Source organism: Hibiscus syriacus, unplaced genomic scaffold (assembly GCF_006381635.1).
Source record: "Hibiscus syriacus cultivar Baekdansim isolate YM2019G1 unplaced genomic scaffold, ASM638163v2 tig00112614_pilon, whole genome shotgun sequence".
In the NCBI taxonomy this organism is placed as follows: domain Eukaryota; kingdom Viridiplantae; phylum Streptophyta; class Magnoliopsida; order Malvales; family Malvaceae; genus Hibiscus; species Hibiscus syriacus.
The window spans coordinates 267,502-291,705 of record NW_024063369.1 but is presented as its reverse complement, the minus strand read 5'-3'; the positions used below and the strand labels follow the sequence as shown (position 1 = coordinate 291,705).

Genomic DNA, 24,204 nt, shown 5'->3' with positions numbered 1-24,204 from the left:
GAACATGCCGCGGATCATGGTTGCCGGCCGGTGGTCAGCTCTCTCTCCGGGGAGAGAGTTTAGAGAGAGCAGAGAGAGCTTTCTCTCTTAGAAAAAGAAAGAAAAGAAAGAAATGGGAAAGCTTGGCCCTTCGGGCCAGGCGTTTAGGGTATATATATCCCTTCCCGAACGACGTCGTTTTGGGAAGGGGTATATGCGTAATTTACATGTATGGCTAAACCCTTTCCGCAGTCACTCCGAGTTTGTAACATTACAAATTAGTCACTGAAAGCAAGTTTTGATTCTTTTAATTATGTCATTCAATTTTATTTTATTACATTTTAGTCATTATCAGTTTATATATATATTTAGGGTAAATAACTGATTTAGTACCTTATAATTTTATTAACATTTATTTTAACCCGATTAATTAAATAAGGCTAAATTACATTTTTAGCACTTAGAGTCTTTATTTATTCGAGATAGAGCCTTTAAACTTTGATAAATTTTATTTTAATCACTGATTAATTAATTAAGGATTAATTACACTATTAGTAATTTTATTTTATGATGATTCGAATTATGTTCATTAATTTAAATAATTTTACATTTATTTTTATTTTATTTATTTTAGTCATTGTTTAGTTATATTTTAACTTAATTTAATTTTTATTATTTTAATATATTTTAAATCATTACTTTAATTATTGTTTTACTATATTATAAATATATATATTATTTATTTATTTATTTAATAATGTTTATTTATTTTCAATATCAAAGAAAAGGGCAGTCTTAATACAACTGGATGTCCTATTCTGGTATTTTAAATAACTAAATATTATAAAAATTATAATTTAGTTTTATTACATTTTTAATATTTATTTTTATTTTCGAAGAAAAGAGCTGTCTTAAGGTACCTAGAAGTCCTTTTCTGATATTTCTAAATAAGTAAATATCTTATTTATGTATATTAATATATTTTCTTAAAATTATTTGAAATAGTAGAATTATGAATTAAATATATCTTTGAATTTTTAAATTTCCAATAATAGAGACAATTTATAATTAAAAAGTACCAATTTTGGGCGTTGTAGGGGTACTAATCATTCCCTAAACGTAACCGACCACGAATCCCTTTTTATTATTAAAAAGAATGAATTTTTGGTTATAAACGCAGATCAGTTCATTTTTTTAATTGATGTTTTCTTAAAACTCTTTTAAAAAAATAATTTTTAGGTATTCGACTTACCTGACCCAAAAGGCCGATGGCGACTCCCAAATTATTTTCAAAACCATTTATTCATATCAATTTTCCCGCTAAATAAATATTTCGTGCCCGGACGAAAACCGGTTACGACACCATGATAATTCCTCATGCTGATAATATTTAAGCTCCTTCCACGAGAGAACTGGAGAAAGGCAAAGGGTAGCGTGTAATTTGCCTGAGGAAAGACACGATATGCGACAACGGAGATAAGGAGAGAGGGAGAGAGAGGGAGAGAGAGGGAGGCAGAATCAACTGACATAAATTGTTAAGTAAATTTCGTGATTAGTACATAAACTATCACTTTTGATTTGTTTTAGTATTGAAACTTTCAATCATTTTTAAAATTATACTTAAGGTTTAATTTTTGTTTATTTTAATACCTTGTTCAAAATTTTAATTTAAAAAAAATAAAAGTTTAGATATTAAAATAGATTAAAACTGATAGTTTAGGTACTAAATGCGTTAAGTCTTTAACTGTGGGTTACTAAAATGAAACAAAAAACATTAAGTATGATTTTGAAAAAAATTGAAATTTAGATACTAAAACTGACCAAAACTGATAGTTTAGATACTAAATTCAGAGTTTACCCTTTTTACTAATATTTTTTAGGTGTGCTTTGAATAAAATAATATTTATTACTTGAATTTAATGATTTTTATATCAATTCTGAGTTTTAATTTTTGATATTTTATTAAGGTGATATTCTAATTTAATGAGTTATAATTTTATAAGGTTACCGTTAAATGGACTAAAAATATAAAATTATTAGATTCAAGGGTTAATATGAAAGAAAATCAATTAATTGATTTAATTGAATAAAACTTAGGTTAAGTAAGATTATACCAATTATTTGTATTTTATTTTGGTGGCACAGCAAAGATAATTATTCAAATTTTATAATAAACTTTATAATTATTCAAATAGGTACCTAAGCTTAGGTTACCGTGGGGGTGTCACGGACATACATTTGATCCTTTAAGCATAATATTAATTTGTAAGAAGCAATACATATCTTTCTTGGTACATGCAAATACACTTTATAATAAAAAAAGGTATTATATTTCATGAATAAAGAAGCTTAATAATTGAATCACCAATGGAATGATAAATAATTTATTATTAAATTTTTAGTTAATTTAAAATCCAAATTTAATATATGAATAACTTTTTTATCAAAATTTTAGGGGGAAAAAGTTACCGATAAGGGACCATATCGAAGCCTGCGTTACCGACATATTGAAGGTTGTGTTTTATAAATTTTAACGTTTAACAATTGAACTTTATTCTTTCTCCTATTTCACTTATTGTACTTTTAATTTTTTTACTTTACGCACTAAACTTTATAGATTAAATTTTTCTAGTCACTCCGACGTTAAATAATTAATGGAATCAAATATATTTACTCAAATGGCAATGGATTCTCATATAATTTCCATTGAGCACACATGATAAAGCAGGAATACAAATGGCCACTGTTTGTATAGTAGGTAAGGGAGCTCCTAGTTGACATAAAACGCTTCAAATATAAAGATGAAAATAACGAGAGTGAGAGCAAGCGGCGTTTTCATGCTACTTCCGTTTGATTCGTAGCCTTCTTTTGCAGGAACTTGGGAGTGGTGTCTACCTGAAGGAATGATCGGCATCGATGATGATGTAGCCGGTGTGTCTGGTGTCTCGTCCGAACTATCAGCTGTTGGATTTACTGCAGAGCTCAATGGGACAGCTGCTGGACCACTAGCACCTGGTAAACAGTCGAATTAGCTTAACTTCTTGGGGAATATGGCTTATATGTTTAGCCTGACCTTACCGTTACACCTGCTAACCGGTGGCGTTTGGACTTTGCAAGCTCCAGGGAGTGACAGAGCTTTGGTCTGGTTAATGGTAATACCAAACGATGAGCCCCCGCCTTTGAGTGCCGAGCAAAGACACTGAGGCTGCGACTGAACCACGCTAGAAAGCTGAGAGCAGCAACTCGATGCCGGGGTCGTCGAGCTTCCCATAATGTAGTTTAAACACGGGGCTAAACCTAGGAGCACGCTGCTGCAACCGGACTGAGCCGTGGCTAATTCACAAAGAATGGTCACAAAAACCAGGGCTAGACCCAACTTGACATATTCTAAAGCCATTTTGGAGGTTCAGTTTGTAGCAAGGAGCAAGTTATAAGTGGTACTAAAAGGCTTGAGTAAAAAAGGGATGGAACCATGTCTTCCCCAAAGGGAAAGTTGGGCACATATATAGCAGGTTTCATGGCAACAGATCATACTGTAGTGGTTGCATTCGGGTGGCCAACTTTTACTAAGTCAGGGTTGATTTTGGTTGAACAATTTCAAGAAGCTCAACCATCCTTCCATGGCAGGTCTTGAGCCTAATATTTACAGCCAGCTTTAGTTTCTCAAAACAAATTAAGGGGAAACAACGGCACACCCAAGTCTATATTGGTTGGCCTAAATGGTTGACGTTAAAAAAATTTAGTTTGCAGCCCCACCGTTAACCACCGCGCTAAGGCATTGCGGCAACGATTGATCACCGTTAACCACCACGCATAGGCGTTGCAGCGAGGATTGAATTAGACACATCTCAACTCTTCCTGCTGCCATTTCCTTGTGTTACAAATAGTGTCTGCCAATAGAAACTGGAAAGTCAAATTGTTTGATTGGATTTGAAGACTTTGGTTTACTTGCTGAGTGTTATTTAATGGTGTCCTTGAGGTAACTGACAAATGGATTGGTTATATTCGGATGACCGACTCCAATTAATCAATCTATTGGCAACCAAAAGAAAACGACAGCCATTGTCCTAAACTATTAAAAAAGGATAACAGTGCATAAAACCCTTGTTTTTTAAGATGCTAGGAAGATGCAGACTGGGTTCCCTTTCAACTGAGAGCCAAAGAGGAAGTAGCCATGGCTGCTAGAATTGATCGATCGAGTTGATCATAAACATAAATAACATGGCAAACGACCTACCTTGAACTGCTTGTGATTTCATCACAACATAAAAAAAGAATGATTACTTCAGTGAGGAAATTAGTTGAAGTAGTTGATCTGCAGTACCCAATTCAAAGCTGCCTGGTTTTTTTTTGCTTGCAGCAATCTCAAAGACTCAAAACTATAAATCCTTCGCATTTCCATGGCTTTTACCATACTGATTGCAATTTCATTGACAAAGTCATGGAAGGCTTCAAGTTTCTCCAACTCATTGCAATATTATCAACCCTTTCAGTTGTTTCGGTTGAAGGCCAAATTTCTACCGCCTGAATTATCTCGAACTTCACGCCGTGCCTAAATTTCATTACCGGAAGCAGCGGGAGTGGCACATCGTCGCCGAGTGAAGGCTATTGCAGGCTTGCAGCTCGTTGAAGTCGCTTATGAGCGGCAGCATGGATTGTGCTTGTCTTATTTTTACTGCAAGTGTACCTATTCAACTGCCCATAAACAGAACCCTGGCAATTAGTCTCCCCCAAGCTTGTAATATGGATAGCGTACCAGTGCAGTGCAAAGGTACAGAGCTTAATCTATCTTTATGTATGTATGCATGTATGTATGTTATAAGTGACAACCATTCCATTTCTTGCGTTTTTGCAGCTTATGGCACTCCTTTACCAGCTCCAGGTAACTTATAACACAAGCAACCAAATAAGTTTGGATTTAGACAATTTAAATTAGCATTAAGTGATCCGAAGAACATTTTTGGCAGGCCCTGTTCCCTTCCTTCTTCCTCCAACTTTGCCACCAACAGCCGCATCACCCTTAAACCCTGGAGTTAATCTCTAATGAATGCATCAGTATTTTGTTAGCTTACCTCCAACATAAAACCATAAAACCATGATTAGCTTCAGGATCAGAATCTGATGCTCCCTTGGACCTGGCACCTGCTTTGCCACCCGAAGAAGATGAAGAACCAGAAGCTCCCTCGGGCATGATAAATCCAGGGATTCGACCAGTCATACAGCCATCGGGATCGAGTCCGTCTTATGTTTTCCCTCCGTTGTTACTCACACTATTGATTGGAGTTACAATTTTCATGTTCAATTAAACCTAGGTTGTGTTCTATACTTGTTTGAAAGTCACCTTCTCTGATGGAAGTTCTTCGTGTGAGCTTATTAGGCATTGAATTTCACATTCATTTGTATGTTTCACATTCATTTGTATGTTCTACATTGAATAATGTATTTAGCATTGTGGAACATTAAGTACTTAACTTGGAGGGACATTCATATTGAACACTAGTAAAAGTTTAGGTAAGATGGGATAAATAATAGTTTAAGTAATAAAGTTGCGAAAAAGTTTAGGTACTAAATTGAAAAAAATACATTTGAGGGCAAAATTGAGTATTAAACATTTTCAATTATATTTTGAAAAAAAATAAAAGAAAGGGTAAAATACACCCCAAGTCAGTCAATTATTAGTTTAGTTACAAACGAAATTCATTTTTCTAAAAGTGATAATTTAGTTATTTAATTAAAATATTATTATAAACAAGTCACTGACGGTAAAATATTAGATGAAATAGTAACATAACCTAGTATAATAATAGTTTTAGTCCCCAAAAGTTATATCTTCTATCAATTTCGGTCTTAATTTAGAATAATTAAATAGATTTAACCTTTAATATTTAAAAAAATCATCAATTTAATCATTATCTTCTCCTAAACTACTTACACTTCTCACATAAATGTTATATTATTTTTATGTCACTTAGAATTGATCTCAATATCTTATACGGTGTTTAATTTTACAAATGTGGCACTATGGTTATTATCATGTGTAAGATACCAAGTAGGAGAGTTGACAAAATCTTTCCTATGAAGTATAAAGAATTTGTTATTGTTTCTATAATGGGGCACTATGGTTATTATAACACATATCACTTATCGGGAAAATAAACGCTGTTGATGATTCGAACACTTAAAAGGGTAACATTTGTAACGTTAGGTACCTAGATGAGTCAAAAAATAATTTAAATACCTGTTCGATAAGGGCACTTGTTTTGGTATTAAGCCATCCTAAAACCTGACGTAGAAGGAGCACGATCCAGATCTTCCAAATCATTGGCAAAAGGTCGGTGTTTTAGCACTCTAAGGTAAACTCTAGCGCGTTTTTTTTTTGCTTCTGCTTTTCAGTTCCTTGTTTTTGTTCTGAATTTCTGAAGCTTTGGGTTAAAGATTTAAAATGGGTTGGAAAGCAGCCGAGAAGCTTATCAGGCACTGGAAAGTTCTTAGGGGTGACAATGTAAGCATCTTATTTAAAATTTCCATATCCTTTTTTTTCCTTTTATAAAAATAATTGTAATATATTTAGTAAATTTTGAAATAATAAAAAATTATGTGTGCAAAATATTAAATATTAAATATAATAAATAATTAATAATATTATAATTATAATATATTTTGAAATTTAAAATAATTAACTATTCTGCTTTGAGGGAGATCATTCTGACGAATAACTAATAAGGGAGCACGACCCTGATGATGATGAGTTAGGCCCTTTCTATGATGAATCAGAAGACCTTGACATGCCACTAAAAGCAGGAGACAAGAAAGAATACGGCGCGGCTACAACGGTTCCACATGCTGCAACTCCTATTTTTTTTTACCAGTCACCATCGCACTTTACAACAATTGATATCGAAGCATTCAACGCTCCATAATTTTTCCAATTCCCACACATTGAGCAATACAATCAACGTATTGATGGTGATATCTATGTTGAAATGATTTTCAGGTTAATATAATGTTTTAATTTGTCATTATTTATTTTGATTTGTTTATTGGTAAGTTGACAATTTTATTTACTCTTTTTATGAATGAGTTTTAGGACAAAAGAACAAGTTGTGGCCGCAATCAAGAACTACATCATATGTCGTTCCGTCACGTCAACTGTGAAAAAAATAATGTGGATAATTACATCGCCGAATGTCTCCACAAGAAGCATGGATGTAATTGGAGGGTATCGAGCCCAATAAAAATTGTTCGGCCAATGTCCACAAGAAGCATGGTATGTTCTATATGTAGGAATCCCAGACAAAAGAAGAACAAATATCTCAATCACTCAGGCCTGAATATCAATTAAATGGACTTTTTGCATTATTTCTTTTTTAATTAACAACACATATTACGTAGTTTTCAATTTCTTTTGATTTCTTCATGCACCAAATCATGTATTCCAACATTTTCCAACACGATTTTTACTCCCATTAAAATATCGCGTATGTGATCAAATTAACCTTAACATAAATATAAGTTGCAATAATATACATCTAAGCATATAAGTTCTGAAATCACTAATATCTACAAGCTAGAAATAACACTTCAATATGTCTATCAAATCATTTTTTCTTCTTCTTTCACAAAACCATGATTTCTAACCATTTTTAACGTCATTTTTATCTCGCTTAAAATGTCTTATATATGATGATATTATAGTCACATTAAAGATAAATTGCAACATTATGCGTTTATAATTGAATTTTTTAAAAAAAAAAATCAGTTTTCCACCCGAAAATAGTATCCGAACAAGGCTATGGACACTAAAGGAGGGTAGAAAATCTATTGTCCTCGTGCTTTGCAGGCCGCGAGGTCTTCTATAAATCTCGCGATATTTTAGATCATAAAATCTACCTCACGCTTCGCAATGTGCGATGTCATTTTATCAAATTATTTTATTGATTTACATGAAAAATGCACCTATATCGAATGTATCTCGCGTGTTAGAGAGTGCGATGATTTAACACGCTGTTTACAGGCCGCGAAGTAGTCCGATGTGAACTATTTGGATGCCATTCTTTCAAATTATTTCTGAAGTAATCTATTTTTTAAAATAATTATTTATTTGAGATTTTTAATATAAAATTGTCCATTTCTCAAGTGTCAGAAAGATATTTTTTACAATTTGAAATGGATAATTTTTTTGTTATTGACTTGGCTGGATTTCCAGAAATTTTATTGCTGTAATTTAGCAGCCTTTACAGCTATTTTTCTGTGCATTTTTTTACTATGTATCTAGATTATTTTTCACTAGATGACAGCTTTTTAATGCCTAGCTCTTACAATTGTTTATGAATAGATTTATTGTTGTAATATTACAACCAATAAATTAATTTTGTAATTCATGCCCTTGTTTCTGTTTTTTTTTTCCCGGGAAATGTACCTATAAATACAGTCCTCTTGTAGATTTAGTGTTTCGAAATTCTCAGTAGTAAAGAGTACTATAGCTTTTGTCCATTTCAGGGTATATGAAATTTTAGAGAATTGTGTTAATCTCAAGGGACATTTTAATATTGTTGTGATTATACTCCTCGGGTAAAATTAATTTATAAAACAATGGATTATCATGACACGGTTTAATTATTATAACTTATTTTGTTAGTTATATTTTCAATTAGTGCTAACAACTATGTTTTGTAGTTACTATTTCCAACATTTATGGTGCCATAGTTTCCTTAATGAAATTGCAACTCACCAATTTCTCCGTAAAAACACATCTAATTTTGTCGTATTGATTGCAATGTAGGATGGTTAACAATAGGCCAAAAGTCTCTGCTGGGATAACCCATGAAACGACAACATAGTATGCTTCCAAGAACTTACGCCCACGTGAAGGCTCCACTCTCAAGACATGGGATGTCATGCGATCGCTCGCTCATGCCTGAGTGCCAACTCAAAGCAGCCACCAAGCAAATTCCCCTCATTTTTCGCCCCTATGCAAGCTCAAAACTACGCGGTGTTCCAGCATTTACTTGCGATGACCCTTACAGTGGACACCCGTCTTCATGCATGCCTGCACCTTACCGCTTTATATAATCCCGACGTTCAACTTCAATCTCTGCAACAACAAGCACCAGTAAAAATGTCTGCCAAATCAAAGCCTTGTTTACTTGTTTTAATCCTGTCTGCAGCGGCTCTGTTTGCCTGCTTAGCCGTTGCCAAACAAGACCCTGAGCCAAAACAATGCTCCCATCAATGAAGAGTCCAGCAAAAATTCGACGAGAAACAGAAACAAGAGTGTGTGAGGAAATGTGAAGAATATCACCAAGAAAAAAAATCGAGAGAGTGGGAGGAAGATAAAAACAGACAAAGGAATACGAAGAAGAAGAAGAAAAGCACAATCCGTATGTACTTGAAGATCGACACTTCTCTACTGCAATCAAGGCTGAGAAAGGAAGAGTTGATATTCTCACGAAATTCACTGAAAACTCTGATCTTCTTCGTACCATTGAGAATTACCGACTGGCTCTCCTTGTCGCCAATCCGGGGGTGTTCGTAGTCCCGAATCATTTCGATGCCGACGCTATCTTTGTTGTCACTCAAGGTTCTAATCGATCATTTTTTTCTTCAAATATATTGTCATATAAAAAACTTCAAATTTTAACGGAGTAATTTGCATTTTATTCGTAACAGGACGTGGAAGAATCACGTTGATCCATGAAGATAAGAGACAGAGCTTCGACATTGAAACTGGAGATATCATCAGGGTTCGTGCCGGGACTCCTCTTTATTTGGTCAACAGTGATGACATCGAGAAACTTTTCATCGTCAAGTTATTGCAACACGTCAATCGTCCAGACCATTATGATGTATTTTACGGAGCTGAAGGTGCAAAACCAGAATCATTCAGCACTGAGATCCTTGAAGCTACTCTCAAGGTAAATTTTTTACCTTGATCCATGCTATTTTTAAGTATTGCCAAGTTTTGCTTATTGAAAACATATATAACCAGACTTCAAGAGAGAAGCTGGAGAGTTTCTTCGAGAAACAAGGCAAAGACGCCTTCCTCGAAGCCTCGAAAGAACAAATCGAGGCCATGAGTAGCCGTGAGGAAGGTACCGGAGGAGGTGGTATATGGCCATTTGGTACTCAATCAAAGAATCCATTCAATCTCTTCAGAAAGCACCGCCCTTCAAAGTCTAACAAATACGGCCAGCTCTTTGAAGTTGATGCGGACGAATTCAAGCTACTTAAAGACTTCGATCTCAGGGTCTCTTATGCCAACATCAGCAGAGTAATTTCTTATTTCTCTCCCTTATTTTTCCCGTGCATGCAAACAGATGTCCAATCAACTATGTTCTTTACTTTTATGTTCAGGGATCCATGACTGCTCCATTTTACAACTCGAGGGCAATCAAGATATCCATTGTGGTGCAAGGCCAGGGCTACATCGAAATGGTAGCTTCGAAAGCATCCCGTAAATCCGGTTATGAGAAGAGAAGCTCAAGTCTAAGGCCCGACACAGTTTTCGTTATTCCCGCAGGGCATCCTTTCGTGACTGTTGCTTCTAGACGTACGAACCTGGAGATTCTATGTTTTGAGGTCAACATAGAAAACAATGTTAGATACCTTCCAGCAGGTAAACAAAAATACACACGGTCCTTGTTTTTTGTAAGCCGACGGCCTCTTTTGCTGTATATCTTCTCATGTAAATTTGGTTTTGTTTTATAGGGGAGGGCAACTTTGCGCAGCGATTCGAGAAGGAAGCCAAGGAGTTGGCATTCAAGAGCAGGGAAGATGTGGTGGATTGGATCTTTGGTAACCAAGACGAGGGGTTCTTTTTCCCTGGACCAAGGCAACAAAGGAGCCGAGACTATGAATAAGTTTAAGAGGAAAAAAACGGTTTCAGCTTTGTGTGTGCATGTGTGTTTTAAGGTCAGGAGCTCTATGGCTCATGGCTGAGCTTAGCTACCAAGTACTTGTGTAAATTTTGCATGGTGTGGAATACGAATAACTAATGCGGGACCTAATGTAATTGAGGTTGGGCCTGTGTTAAACAAATACTCCTGGCTTCCAACGAGCCTAGCACATGTAATCTGATGTATACGGGCCAAGAATGTTTCGTTCCATTCCACATAGACTCTCACCGTAAGACCCATAGAGCCAAATAAGATCACATCTAACAAAATACTACTAGACGTTGGCCAATGAAAAATGACTGCCTTAGATGGGATGGGAGTATCACAGAAGAAGACACCAAAGACCAGGCGTCCCGTCGGTGACACCTCCTTCTATTTCAGAAGATACCCTTTATTTTTTTCCCAGAGTTAAATCCCAGATGCTTTCCAAAACCGAGGGATAGACATTGTGGAAAACGAGGGTTGTCTTTTTCTCTAAACAGAAAAGAAAAACAAGTGTTAGGTTTTGTGCAAGAGATCCGAGCTTGACACCAGGTATACGCCAACCATGTTTACTGCTCTCTGATCAGAACTGAGTCAACTGACACCTTGTTTAACAAGCAATGACCTTAATATGACATCACTTTTACCTAATCAATGCTTAATTTGAGTGGTTTTAAGTTTGTGGGACTGCATCAACAGCTAGGTTATGTTGTTTTCAAGCGTGCGGGTGTGCAGTGTTGTCAGGTCTCAAAAGAATCTCCCAAATAACATTCTCCCTTCGCTTCGATCTCAAAAATCTAAAGTGGCTCTTGCCACCTTCATAGTTTGGGACCAGTTGCTATAAAATTCGAACCATGTTGGTCTTGCGCTGGTGGCCCTATCGATCGGACCTAAATGAACTTTAGATGAACGTTCATCTGTTTCTGCATTTAGTGAAAGGCTATAAGCGCGTTTAAAATGGCAACTCCCCATGCATACACATGCATTCGCGCATAGCATGGTTATGCGTAATCCCACATGCACCAATCCTTCCCATGTTAGTTTTTCTAGCCTAAATATATGCTTTCAGACTGTACGTGCAGTCCCTCTCTCAGAGGGTGACGTTAAGTGTCACGTGGCAGAGAGGAGAAAACACCACCTGGCGGCCTATAGGATACCACCAACTAGCTATAGCATGCTTAAGCAACGAGTGGGGTTGGGGGGTTCAGAGGCAGAGGCGTGCTTTTGCGTTTGTGCCCTCCTCCTCCAAGGTTGACGTGAGGAAGAGAGATATCGATGTCATTTTTCGAAACGTATGGTACCCTCTCAAAGGGTTGTCAGTGTTCGAGAGGTGTCATGATCATATGCTCGCAGTTCTTCAGATTTTACTTAAAAAAGTTTATCTGATAATATTTGAAGAGAACAAAGAAGGAAGTGACAAACTGACAATGTCAATAATCCAAAATTTGTACTTTGAGCACAAATGAGATATCATACATATAATTAATAATTCGTTTTAGGTTGGTCGGTATAGGTTTATGCATATATATATTTCCAAGGCTGTTAAAAGGGGATATTGACAAAGATAAGAGCTCCCCCTCGGCACTTACTTTCAGTCACCTTCTTCTGCCTTGGATAGCTACAAGTCACAAGGCAGACATTTTCATGTTGTAAACTAAGGAACAAAAGAATCCTAAAATAAGAAAAAAAGGGTTGAGGCAGGTGGGAATTCCCAGTTCCCCATGATTTTTGTTTCTACTTTCATGTGTTGTTGTTCTGGATTTGTGGATAGAATAGGCTTTATGAGATTCTCTTTCAATGGTTTCAAACTGTAAAAAGTGTAAACGTCCAAGCATGTCGTTTTAAAAAGCTGTAATATCACCCACATTCAAGCTGGAAATTCCCACTACTGAAAAATCTTAACGTTGTTGTACTATCATATAACATCAGAAAAATCCAGGTTTGAATATCTACTAAAATCCGTAGATTCTGGACAATGGAAAAGCAATTTCTTCTCAGGAACCCCACACCTCATCAACCACCTTTAGTTTCTTAAATTTGTTTGTTCAGAGTTTTGCCATCGCCCAAAGGTTTGGTTTGGTCCAACCAAAAACTGCACAAAATAATTGGGATTCATTTGCCTTTTGCAGGCATGTTCACTCCTGGATAAATAATTACACGAAACTCAACATCTGTAGTTACTTTTAATCTCAGCAAAGTATTTATCTTTTTTACTTTTGACGAGTTCAGGTCACTGTTTGAGATTATGTACTAAAAACAATGATGGAAATAATCAATTCAAACACAGCCAGTTTCTCTTTTATATCAGTAAAATGATTAGCAGCAACTGGAAAAAGAAGGTTTTACATAAATCAAAGCTTTTGTTTTATGCACTAGTAAAGAGCATACATCACATCTCTAGCTTCCAGGCTTTTATCTTCCAATACTAGTACAAAAATTCAATGCCAACTGATTCCATTATCTCTCTCCTTTTTCTATTTTTTCCCACTGGAATTTACAAATGTCAGGCAATGGCATGCCATGATCTTCTGAAGTTGGGACTTTATTAACAATATACAGATTTCAACCTGTTGCAGCAAGGAAAAGTCATGTTAGAGAATTAGTCAAATGAATTTACATCCAAACTATTAAAAGTAAATACCAAGCTTTTTCCGGTTGAGGTCGGCAATTTGCGTTCATCGCCGCTATCTTACAGTTTCTGCAGGGCATTTACTCACCTGTAAACTGGGACCATTTAAGAACTAGCAATAGATATTGTCTAGTGTATGGCAACAGCAAAAGGTTTCATTTTATTTAGTTCCCTTTGTATATATGGATTACTTTATATACAAGCATGCGCTTAATACCGCGTTGTCGTATTCCAAAAGTGTGATGCAGAATAAGGATTGTTAAATGATTCTCTCAAAAGAAACCGAGTTCAGTGTATCCATGTAACCGGCAACAGCTCTTCAGCCTCGATCCTGCCCTGGAGCAACTCATGCTTTTCCTGATTCTACTACGGTTAATAGACTCAACCTCCGCCGAAAATACACTATATACAGGCCTGTGGTCTGAGAACTTTGACTCTCCACGAACATAAGATAACTGGTAGAGGCCCTGTCCATACCACAGTATACGATCACACCTTCAAAAATACCAGGTCAGTTGTTTTATGATCATTATAAGATCAAAGGTTCATTATTCAAAGCAATCATGTCACAATTTCTTCTCATGAACATAAAGTAGATAATTCTGATTACCATGCTGGAGTTCTTCGCTTCTCCTTTGGATGCCTATTGTCCCCTGTATATCTGTCTGAATTATTTGAGTACTTGTATGTAGGAGGGAAACTATTTTTCCTTCATTCCACCCCTCAAAAACACGGCCATGGCTCTGCTCTATCCGAAGCTGGAATACCATCAAAGTTTCAGCTTCCATGCAAAGCTCCATGAAAAATAAACATACATATATAGGATCAATTACAAAGGAAAAGAACATGCCTGGTCATTCTCTAACAGCGACTTCCAATTGTGCATCTCAACTAGAGCCTTTGCAGAACGGTAGGACAAAGCAATCCGATAATTCAAATCCCCAAGCCATATAACACGACTGTGCAGAGATATCCAAAACTTAGTCAATAGAAAAGCTATGATATTAATCTGACAAGCATTAATACAGTCAAAATGTAATGTATAAAGGCTCACTCGTGCTCTAGAATCGTTTGGGGAGAATTATCATATCCTGTTTCATGAACCCTGGGAAATTTTGTCTTTCTGAGGATCTCCATAACATCGGAGTTTCTTCTCAGCTCATCGCCCTCCTTTTGCCCCGAGGTTAAATGACTACAGATGAAGCAAAAGCTGGTTCGATGCAAAGACATGCTAATAGATATGGAACCCTGCAAAACCAAAGAAATGAGAATGCCTCCTTATTTCTAGTTCAACAAAAGCTATCAAGTCAGAGTTTAATAGGAAAAGATATACCTTGTTTCCAAGATAACCCATCAATCCTCTGCCAACACAAGACACTTTCAAGTTGTGAACGTCATCTCTAAGATCACTCTTCACCCATACTGTTAGAAATATCCCTACCATTTGCTTGCTGGCAACCAAACAGTACCTTGAATGCCCCACCGGCCTATTGCTTTCCTCCAATGCGAAAGATCCACCATAAGACACTGGAGAATATTCTGAATAGTGAGGATTGTCGGGTGAATCTCCAGCTCCGTTCTCATCATCAGAGGAACCCCATCTGAAGTTAGGGTCATAATCACTCAGTCTATGCCCAAAGACAACACGATCACAAACACTGAAGCGGCGGTCAAGCCTCGGTTGTGGCATTGCCATGTCGTTATCCATTCTCATACTACGACTAAGGTATTGAAATGACTGGCGGTGAAAGAAAGATGAAGCTTCCTGCCTAGTTGACCCTTCAAAGTCTGCATCCAGTTCTACAAGTGGATCAGGGACAGGTGAAGGTGTGTGGAAGACACCACTGGCTCCAGGAAGACTGTTCAGAGTCTTCCTAATGAGAGCTAGCCATTTCCTGGCCGGTCCATTGTCTTCAGTGCCCAAAACATTACCAGCATTTAGAGGAACAATTTCTTGAAACCTAAGAGGCCAAAATAAGGGATCCAAAAGGCTTCCGTCAATACCATAAAACTACTAGTTTATGTAAAAGAATTGGCACATTGAGGTGTAGTATACATCTGGACCGGTTTCACATACCCGAGTACATAAATGTCAGCAGGAGGAGAGTTAGGAAGCCAATCTTCAAGATTCAAATAACTAGGTGGAGATTTTCCAGCCACATTCCATGTAGCTACAAAAATCCTATGCCAATATGGAACAAAGAAACACACTATAAACCAAATCCTATCGAGAAACAACTTTCACACTAGAAAGCAATTTAGATCTAAGAATACAGAACCATACCTATAATTATGCACATCTGTTAATTGCGATACATCAGGATCGATTTTACATCGTCGAACTCGATCATGATACCTCTTGCACGATCCATCTAGCATACATGTGACAAAACATTTTAGTATTAGGTTTAATTGAAAAATCCTTAAGAGGGGAGATAAAAGAAAGATGTGGTCCAAAGAGACCAAAACAATCACCAAAGTTGAGTATGATTCCAAATCCAAACCTGTTTTGCTTTTCTTGATAGTGCATGATTCCCTATCAGAGAAGTTGTGCCCCCAATCTTCATCAACACCTGAAAAAGAAGAACTACTAAGCTGCTAAAGCTGCTCTATGTCTCTCACACACACAGAAGAGTATCAATTTCACATATTCAAACACCATAAAAAACAAATAGCATGAATTTTAGAAACAGAAAGAAAACAACTAGTGGATCTTGAACTGCAAATGGCAAATATCAAACCCCTTACTGAAATTGAAAACCAAAATTCATGTTCTTGGTATATGAAAGGCTAAAGATTTCAAATCCAAGAATCAAATGTATAATCTTAAAAACACATGCAATAAGACAGAACAAAAAGGATCTGAAATCCAATCAAATGAATCACCTCCACAAGCAAAATCATCAGCGTGGAAGTCCTGAGCTTTGCTCTTGATATTGAACCATTTCTTGACCAATGTCTTGGGCCATGAAAGCTTCATCAGGGAAATATACACTTAAAATCAATCTCTTATTAACATAAAATGGCAGAAAAATCAAATGAGATTGTAGCTTGTCTCAGAGGGGGGGGGGGAACCTTGCCCTTCCTGGAGTTCCCATCTTTCATCGTTTCGCAGCTTTCATATAGCCTAGCTAATTATGATTTTTCGTGAAGTTGCTCCTATTGGTTCAACTATAACTATATGTTCTCAGGCGTTTCGTCCAAATGTAACACAGACAAAAACAAAAGTTGGGAAGAAAAACTTCTTCAAACGGGAACTTTTGGAAATAATGGGAGAGAAAGTGGGATAGTTTTGAATGACAACTTAGTACAAGAGAAGGGTAAACCTCTGTTCCAAGAAATGAAATTCCAGGCTTTTTATCAGCATTGCCATTTCATTTTTTTATTGTAAAAAAAAGGTGGAAAACAAGTGGTCTTTCACTAGTAAGTGTTTTCAGCTCTGCCTGGAGAAGACTAAATGGAACAACAACTTAGGAGAGGTAGTGAAAATAAGAGATTCTGAGGATAGAACAAGACAATGTAGGGCATTAAAAGAGAGATAGAGGGGATAAACAGGAATGCCTCTTTTCTTTTTTGGAGTTTCTTCGTAAATTAGCTTGGAGCTCTCTACTGAAACATAAACCTCGTTCAGGGTACAGTGCAAAGTTTCGTATTTGAAGAGAATAAAGTGCAAGAGAGCATGGGTTTTCACTGCTCTCTCTCTCTCTCTCTCTGCCTTTTTTTCACCCCAAAATCCAAGGCCTACAAGCTAAAAACAAAAGCAAAAGCTTTAAGCTTAAGGGCAAATGGGCATTGGAGATACCAGCCTCCCATCCATAATCAAGCCCTTCCCGGATCTTTCAATTTCTCTTTTTCATCAAATGGTTTCAACGATTTATAGTCGACATTATAGAAGTATTTGATTACCACTGCCCACGGTCAACAAAGATAGGTTTGATCATAGTTTAATATACCCCAAAGCAGTGGCCTTTCCCACGCTTGGTCTCCCGTAAGAGCCAAAAAAAGAGGTTAAAGAAGCAATAGAGTAGAAAGGATTGCATTATAAATTTCAGTATAGTAGAGGGACTAAAACAACAATTTGATCTCAGCATATGATGGTCAGTTTCTTAAGAAATATGTTCAAAAGGGAACATCGTGTGAGGGACTCAAGATGCAAAAGGGAGAGCTGCTTAAGCGTGGGTTTTTGGGCTTCCCAACATCAATAGAACTAGGGGAGTTTTGATAGGAGATAATTTTTGTTTGCCAAAGGAATTGGCTGCGTCTCCAATGTGCCTTTGCCTCGAAACCTTCAGCTTTGCTTCTTTTTTAGCAGTCACTGTGTTCGAGCCTGCTATCCCGTCCGGAGCCTCTTTTTGACCCCATCTAGGCTTGCGCCGGTTTTGTGGTTCATTTTGATTTGGCTGCTCTGTTGTGCCATCAAGATGGAAAGATAATTAGGAAAATATATAAATTATAGTAATTGTTCTTAAATACATACAGAGAGAAATTAAAGTAATTATCTAGGCCGAGTCGAAAACAATTATTTCAAATTTAATTTCACTTCAATCTCGACTTTCCCTTTTACAAAATTTCATTTCGAACTCAAATTTAAAAAATATTACATTATAGGATACATATTAAATCAAAATTCTTTAAATTCAAATATTTTAAACATTCACGCTTTTAATATTATTTTTTCCGCATAACTTAAACTCAAGAATTTACTTAATAAATATCTTTCAACACTTAATCCAGTAAATATCAATTATATTTTTTCCCTTTGGTAGTTTTCGGTTTTTTTTATTGTTGTTTTCATTTATATTTTTTCTCAGGGTTGAATTTGACATCGACACAACTGATCCAGGTGACACTTATATAAATATTCATTATAATTTTGGATATTTTATGCTTTTAATAAAACTAGTGATTTTTCTATCAAAACATGCAATAATAATAATATTTGTTGTTTCTTAGCAGTCCCCTTGGTATTAGTTTGTCACGTTTAGTAGTTAATTAACAAAGGATTAAAGTAATGAAGTTGAGAGCAAAAAACTCCAAGGGAAAATTGGGAATCCTTAACTAAATCCATTAATCTAAGGCTGAAAAGTGAAGGTTCCACCACCCACATTGTCGTTGTTAACGTTGCCATTTGGTCTCAATCACAAGTTGTCGAGAAACTTGTCCATGTCATGGTTGTCGAGAAACTTGTCCATGTCATGGTTGTCGAGACCAAAGGCACCCTCTCCACGTGGCACCCATTTCAGCTAATGCTGAATTTCTTTAGCCTTGTTTCTTTGCCTTGATGATTGGCATCTAATCAATGCTATGTATCATCCATTTTGTTTATAATGGCTAAATGGTGTACTGTGAATATGATAATGAATGGATTAAATTAATCAAGGACCAAGGGCAATATTTGGGTAATAATTGTTTTGTACTTCTTATAGAGAATAAATAAATTGTATCAAATCTTAAAGTTGAGACTGTACAAACTCCAAATCTCTATGGCATAGATGAAAATAAAATAAAAACAAATCAAATTTTATTAATAAAGTAGAAGAAATATGTTAGAGTAAAGAATCTGAATAATAACAGGATATCGAACTTGAATTAGGTTGAGGCCTGTAATAACGCAATTTCTTTAAGACAAATTTTTGACCACTCATTGGTGCTCGAGATATCTTGGTCATCTGTCTCCCATGATACAACAACGATATGATCAACGCACAGTAGCACAACTTGTGAGATCGCGAACTAAATCTTGGTAGAGACTATCACCGAAAACAAGAGAGGAAGAAGAGAGTTTTTGAATTGTGTTTAACCTAATAGGTTAGCACAGTATCATAGTGGTTCACAAAGAAGTCAAAATGGAAACAATATATTCGAGCTATGAATTAGTATTTAAATAAAATCAGAAACGATCAATTAATACTGCCTTGAATAAAATTCGACTGTTAATTAGCATATGAATAAAATCAGAAATAATTAATCAACACCATATCATATCAAATATATTCGTAAATTGCAAGTTATACTATATTTAATATTTAAATTAAAAGAAAATTGTATAATATCTTTTTTAATTCAGAATATTCTAAAAGATAAGCTTCACTTAAGGAAAATATTTAATATGTATTGGGTAAAATATTCCAAAACCTATGATCAATCCAAATGTTCGCATCACCCAACGTCATGCAAGTACACCCCAACCCCAATGGGTTTAGAGAGCTTGGATTTACAATCCACACATGAACGCGAAACACAATTTTAACTCAAGTCATTTAATGACAAACAAGTGGGTTTGTGTATATAAATCATTTTTTGCTTAATATTCTATCAATGTGGGATATGAGTTTTATATTTTCTTACACAACACAATTCACATGTAACATACTTCGAGCATCAATTTCTCATTCATCACTCAACCATTTTGAGTATATGAGATATCGTTATAAAGATCTCACGTAGTAGAATATGAATCAATAAATTCATTATTCGATTATTCATCTTTACACTTAGAAAATGTGCCTCAAAGTTTCTAATTTATCACATTTTTTCAACTATATATATATATATAATATTGATGTAACCGACCAAAGCTAAAGAACAATGGGTCCTCTGGACAGGGTAACATGATTAAAACTTAGAGCCAATTATGCATTTAGTACTTAAACTATTAGTTTTGATTTAATTTAGTGCCTAAACTTTTATTTATTTAAAAAACTATACCTAGAGTTTAGTTTTTGTTTCATTGTAGTACCCTTGTTCAAAATTTAATGTTAATTTTGAAATAGATTGAAAGTTTATGTACTAAAACGAACCAAAATTGATAATTTAGGTACTAAACGCGTTAAGCTTTTAACAATGGGGGTACTAAAATAAAACAAAAACTAAATATTAGGTATGGTTTTGAAAAAATTGAAAATTTAGGTACTAAATCGGACTAAAACTAATAGTTTATGTACTAAATGTGTAGTTTACCCCAAAACTTAAGAGAATGACTCCCTTCGTACTCTTTTGATTTATTTTTGGCATTTCATAATCATACAAATCGGATTATACATAGATGACAAGGTTTATAATTTCAATACTATAAATGATTTTTGGGGAAAAATCAACATTAAATTATTTAAATTATTAATTAAATATTATTCATGATTATATATAAAAAAGGGGAATCTAATTACACTGTGTAAAATTAGTGTAGTTTTGTACATTTTTAAAATCATTGAATGAGAGAAATTAAAAACTGAGATTAACAGTAGAAATTGAGAAGACATCACCAAAAAAATGAGTTGATATCAACCTTTGATGTAACATCCTCAATACCGGGTTAGTGACCAAATTAAAATATTTCAGAATTTTTTGGTCAAAGTAAAATAGTTGAATAGTTCAATGATTTATTTGAGAATATTTCCATAAAGTTGTTAGTAATTATTAAAGGAATTAAAGGGTAAAATGGTCATTTGTCATAAAAGATATTTTTTTATCTCTTTAAGAAAAGATAAACACGTTGGGGGAAGAGTATCTGGAAAACTCTTCTTCTTCTTGCTTTCTTCTTCTCTAACGTGTTGAGAGAAGGTAGTTTCTATTTAGTTGATTATTTGTAGATTTTATAGTTGGGTTTTGATCATTAGGTGATAACTAAGCTTAAGGAAAGCTTAAGTTATCTTAAAGTCAAAAGATGAAGAAGTTACAAAGATTAAAGAGAAGAGTTTTTGAATGAAATTTTGAAATATAGTTGATAAGTTGAATTTGAAGATAAATTTGACTTGTCATCAATCTAATTAACATGTATGAAGTGCTAGAATTGGATTTGTAACATGTTAAAATTTGGGTGTAATTCTTGAATTACATATGGAGAATAGAATTTTGATGTTAAAGAGGTGATTAATGAATAGAAATGAGTTTGAATATGAGTATGTAAGTTAAGAATTAGAAAGGGGATGATATATGAAGTAATTAAGCTGAAAAGAGTGGATTTTCGGGCATAAATTGGAATTTTAGGCTATGTGCATCGATGCACATTCAATGTGCACCGATGCATCAAGGGTAAATTTCCAGAAATTGTTCAATGTGTATCGATGCACAAAGAAGTGCATCGATGCACCCCTTAAAAATGGAAACATCAAATGCAATTGGTGCATCGATGCATAAGGAGTGCATCGATGCATCCCCTTAAAATGAAAACATCGAAGGTAATTTGTGTATCGATGCATGGGTAGTGCATCGATGCACATGTTAAAGAATGCATCGATGCACTTCAAGGGGAAATTGAAATAGACATTTCTCTTGGTCTAAGAAATGATAGATTAGAGTATATTAATTGGATACTAATATGTATCAATGTATGATTATGTAGATATCGAACACGAACAAGTTCCGGTACAATTATCAAGTCAAGATTCGATCGAAAGAAAGGAAATCATAAAAGTGGATTGGAACTCAATGAGGCTCAGGTGAGTGCATATTAGATCATATATGATATAAAATGGAAATAAGACTTGCGACAAGTCTATTTCCTATAGTGTTATGCATAAATTCATGAACATGAACATGTGTTTGTTATGAATTATATGTTGTTGTAGGTATGATATGACTTGTATGAATATATGTTTATATAATGAATAAAATGCATATATGATATATGAATATAAGAGATTAAGTGAATGAGCATAGATGATATGCAGGATTATATAAGAATAAGAATAAGAATAGGATGTGATATATATGTTTATGAGAAACCATGCAAGTGATATGAACTATGTGATATGAATATGTGAAATATGATACAAAGTGATATGATTATATGGTCACAAGAGATAAGAGACAGGTGAAAGTGAACTATATGATTATATGAATATGTGACATGATATATTGTTAATGCCCATGTTATGTGTAAAGAGAGCTAGAGGTATAGTTGGCATGCCAAAAGTTGAGGGTCTACGTGGTCCTTTGGGATATATATGTATCATTTGGAACATTTACAGGGTCTCTTGAGATAGATTTGATTCACTGAAATATATGTGTATGGTTCTTAAGGAGTGGTCTTTCGGGACAAATACAATACATAGGTCCTTCGGGACAAATCTCATAGCCCCTAGTGGGACCCCATACGAGCTATGGTGATAGCATAGTGCACAACCTCCATAGACTCACATATCTACAGTTCTCAGAAATATACATGGGCTAGACAAAGATATAACAATAAATATATTACATGTGAAGAATATGCTTTTGTGATATATATTGATTTGTGTATTGCACGAGTCATATGATGATATGTGTATTGTTTGGTTACACGAAGCATATGTTGGTTAAAAAGGTTAGGTTCAAGAGGATATGATCAACACATATAAATGATAATAATATGGATAGTGAAATAAGATTAATGAAGTAAATGATGAGTCTATGTTTCTGTGTATATTTGATTATACGTAATGTTATATTGTTTTGGGTGATAGCATAGTATGATATGTTCAAGCATGGTTAAGAAGTTAGAGTTTCTCTTATAAGTTTAATGCCTCAATAAGTCATAGGCTTAGCGTGTGAGTGTTTCACACGTAGGTTCTGGAAAGCAAAGTGAGAAGCTAAGAGGAGCAAGACAGGTCAGCATTTTCCTTACAAAGTTTCAGATCAGAAAATATATGATTTAAATGTGTTTGGTTAATCTAAATATAGTTGGCATATACTAATTGATTGAGTTGAATATGCTCTGATCGATTTTGGTTATTTTGGTCAATTTATGTAAATAAACAGTTTTTATTTTAATGAAAGTTTTAAATTTTCTTTGAATTTTGTCAAGAGTCGAAATTTGAAAAGTCAATGTGACACCTCAGACTCGTATTCGGGTCGGATACGGGTTGAGGGTGTTACATTTGATGTCCCTCAATCCAATGGTCTTAAAAATATATAAAACTAAAAGAGTTTTAGACAGAATAAATGAATACTAACTCATATAAAAATATATTAAATAAAAATATTAGTTTATTTTTATAAACATATTTAATAGTATTAATATAAAAGTTTTATTTTACTTATAATAAAAATTAAATATTTAGTTAAATTAAAAATTCACGATTAAATTAAAATTGAATATAAATTACAATAGAATTAATTAATACAAAAAAATAGGCAGAGTCCAGATTTAAACTTTACAAAGGATATTCATGGGAATAGAAGTTAAAAAATGCTGAATTTGATGTGAAGCTTTTCACTTGAAGGTTAAAAAAACAAAGTGGTTTCACATGGATTGACAATTGGCACAGATGATGTCATTTTTCACCATTCCCTAGCCCTGAATTTGATGGTATTGCTCCCATCAAATCACACCGCCATTCTTATAACCTTATTCCCACCTTCTAAATCATCATCACCATCATCATCATTGTTCAACTCAAGCAAATGAAACTAAAATCTCAGAGCAATATTGCCCTAAGCAAACCCTGAACACCAACTATAAGAACTCCAACAAGTGATGAGCAGTTTCCCAGTTAAATGATCGGTTCCAACTTCGGCCAAATGCATGCCATTGTAAGCAATCAGAAAAAGGAAATCAATGTTTGCCTCTAAATGTTAAAAGGCTTTGGTCTACTGATAGTCCACTTCTGGGAATTTGCTTGTACCTTCGTCGAGGTTTCCCCCACATGAACAGTTCATTTGTAGCAGTCGACATCATTAAACCAACATGGTTATACAGTCATTATCATCTACGCTTTATCCTTTGAAACCTAAACAACT

General features: G+C 34.9%; 2 protein-coding genes and 2 pseudogenes across 2 annotated transcripts; 2 read left to right on the top strand and 2 right to left on the bottom strand.

Annotated features, from left to right (window-relative positions):
* Nucleotides 1–2,698: 2,698 nt before the first annotated feature.
* LOC120182057 (non-specific lipid transfer protein GPI-anchored 19-like) lies at nt 2,699–3,437 on the bottom strand. Its single transcript, XM_039187077.1, has 2 exons — nt 3,058–3,437; nt 2,699–2,991 (listed from the first exon to the last, which is right to left on the bottom strand). Exons 1-2 carry the CDS (start codon nt 3,374–3,376, stop codon nt 2,750–2,752), a joined length of 561 nt encoding a protein of 186 aa, XP_039043008.1. The 5' UTR covers nt 3,377–3,437; the 3' UTR covers nt 2,699–2,749.
* A 967-nt stretch (nt 3,438–4,404) lies between these two features.
* Nucleotides 4,405–5,352, top strand: LOC120182073 (annotated as a pseudogene).
* Nucleotides 5,353–8,866: 3,514 nt separating this feature from the next.
* On the top strand, nt 8,867–10,838 carry LOC120181981 (vicilin Jug r 6.0101-like). The gene is made up of 6 exons (XM_039187010.1): nt 8,867–9,169; nt 9,322–9,559; nt 9,649–9,893; nt 9,968–10,249; nt 10,333–10,594; nt 10,687–10,838. Exons 1-6 carry the CDS (start codon nt 8,867–8,869, stop codon nt 10,836–10,838), a joined length of 1,482 nt encoding a protein of 493 aa, XP_039042941.1.
* A 2,918-nt stretch (nt 10,839–13,756) lies between these two features.
* Nucleotides 13,757–15,870, bottom strand: LOC120182016 (annotated as a pseudogene).
* Nucleotides 15,871–24,204: the final 8,334 nt, after the last annotated feature.

Coding starts and splice junctions, on each gene's coding strand:
- LOC120182057 (XM_039187077.1), bottom strand. CDS start 3,376: ATGGCTTTAGAATATGTCAAGTTGGGTCTAGCCCTGGTTTTTGTGACC. Junction 2,992..3,057: donor ACCGGTTAGCAGGTGTAACG/GTAAGGTCAGGC, acceptor ACTGTTTACCAG/GTGCTAGTGGTCCAGCAGCT.
- LOC120181981 (XM_039187010.1), top strand. CDS start 8,867: ATGGGATGTCATGCGATCGCTCGCTCATGCCTGAGTGCCAACTCAAAG. Junction 9,894..9,967: donor TCCTTGAAGCTACTCTCAAG/GTAAATTTTTTA, acceptor ATATATAACCAG/ACTTCAAGAGAGAAGCTGGA. Junction 10,595..10,686: donor TGTTAGATACCTTCCAGCAG/GTAAACAAAAAT, acceptor TTTGTTTTATAG/GGGAGGGCAACTTTGCGCAG.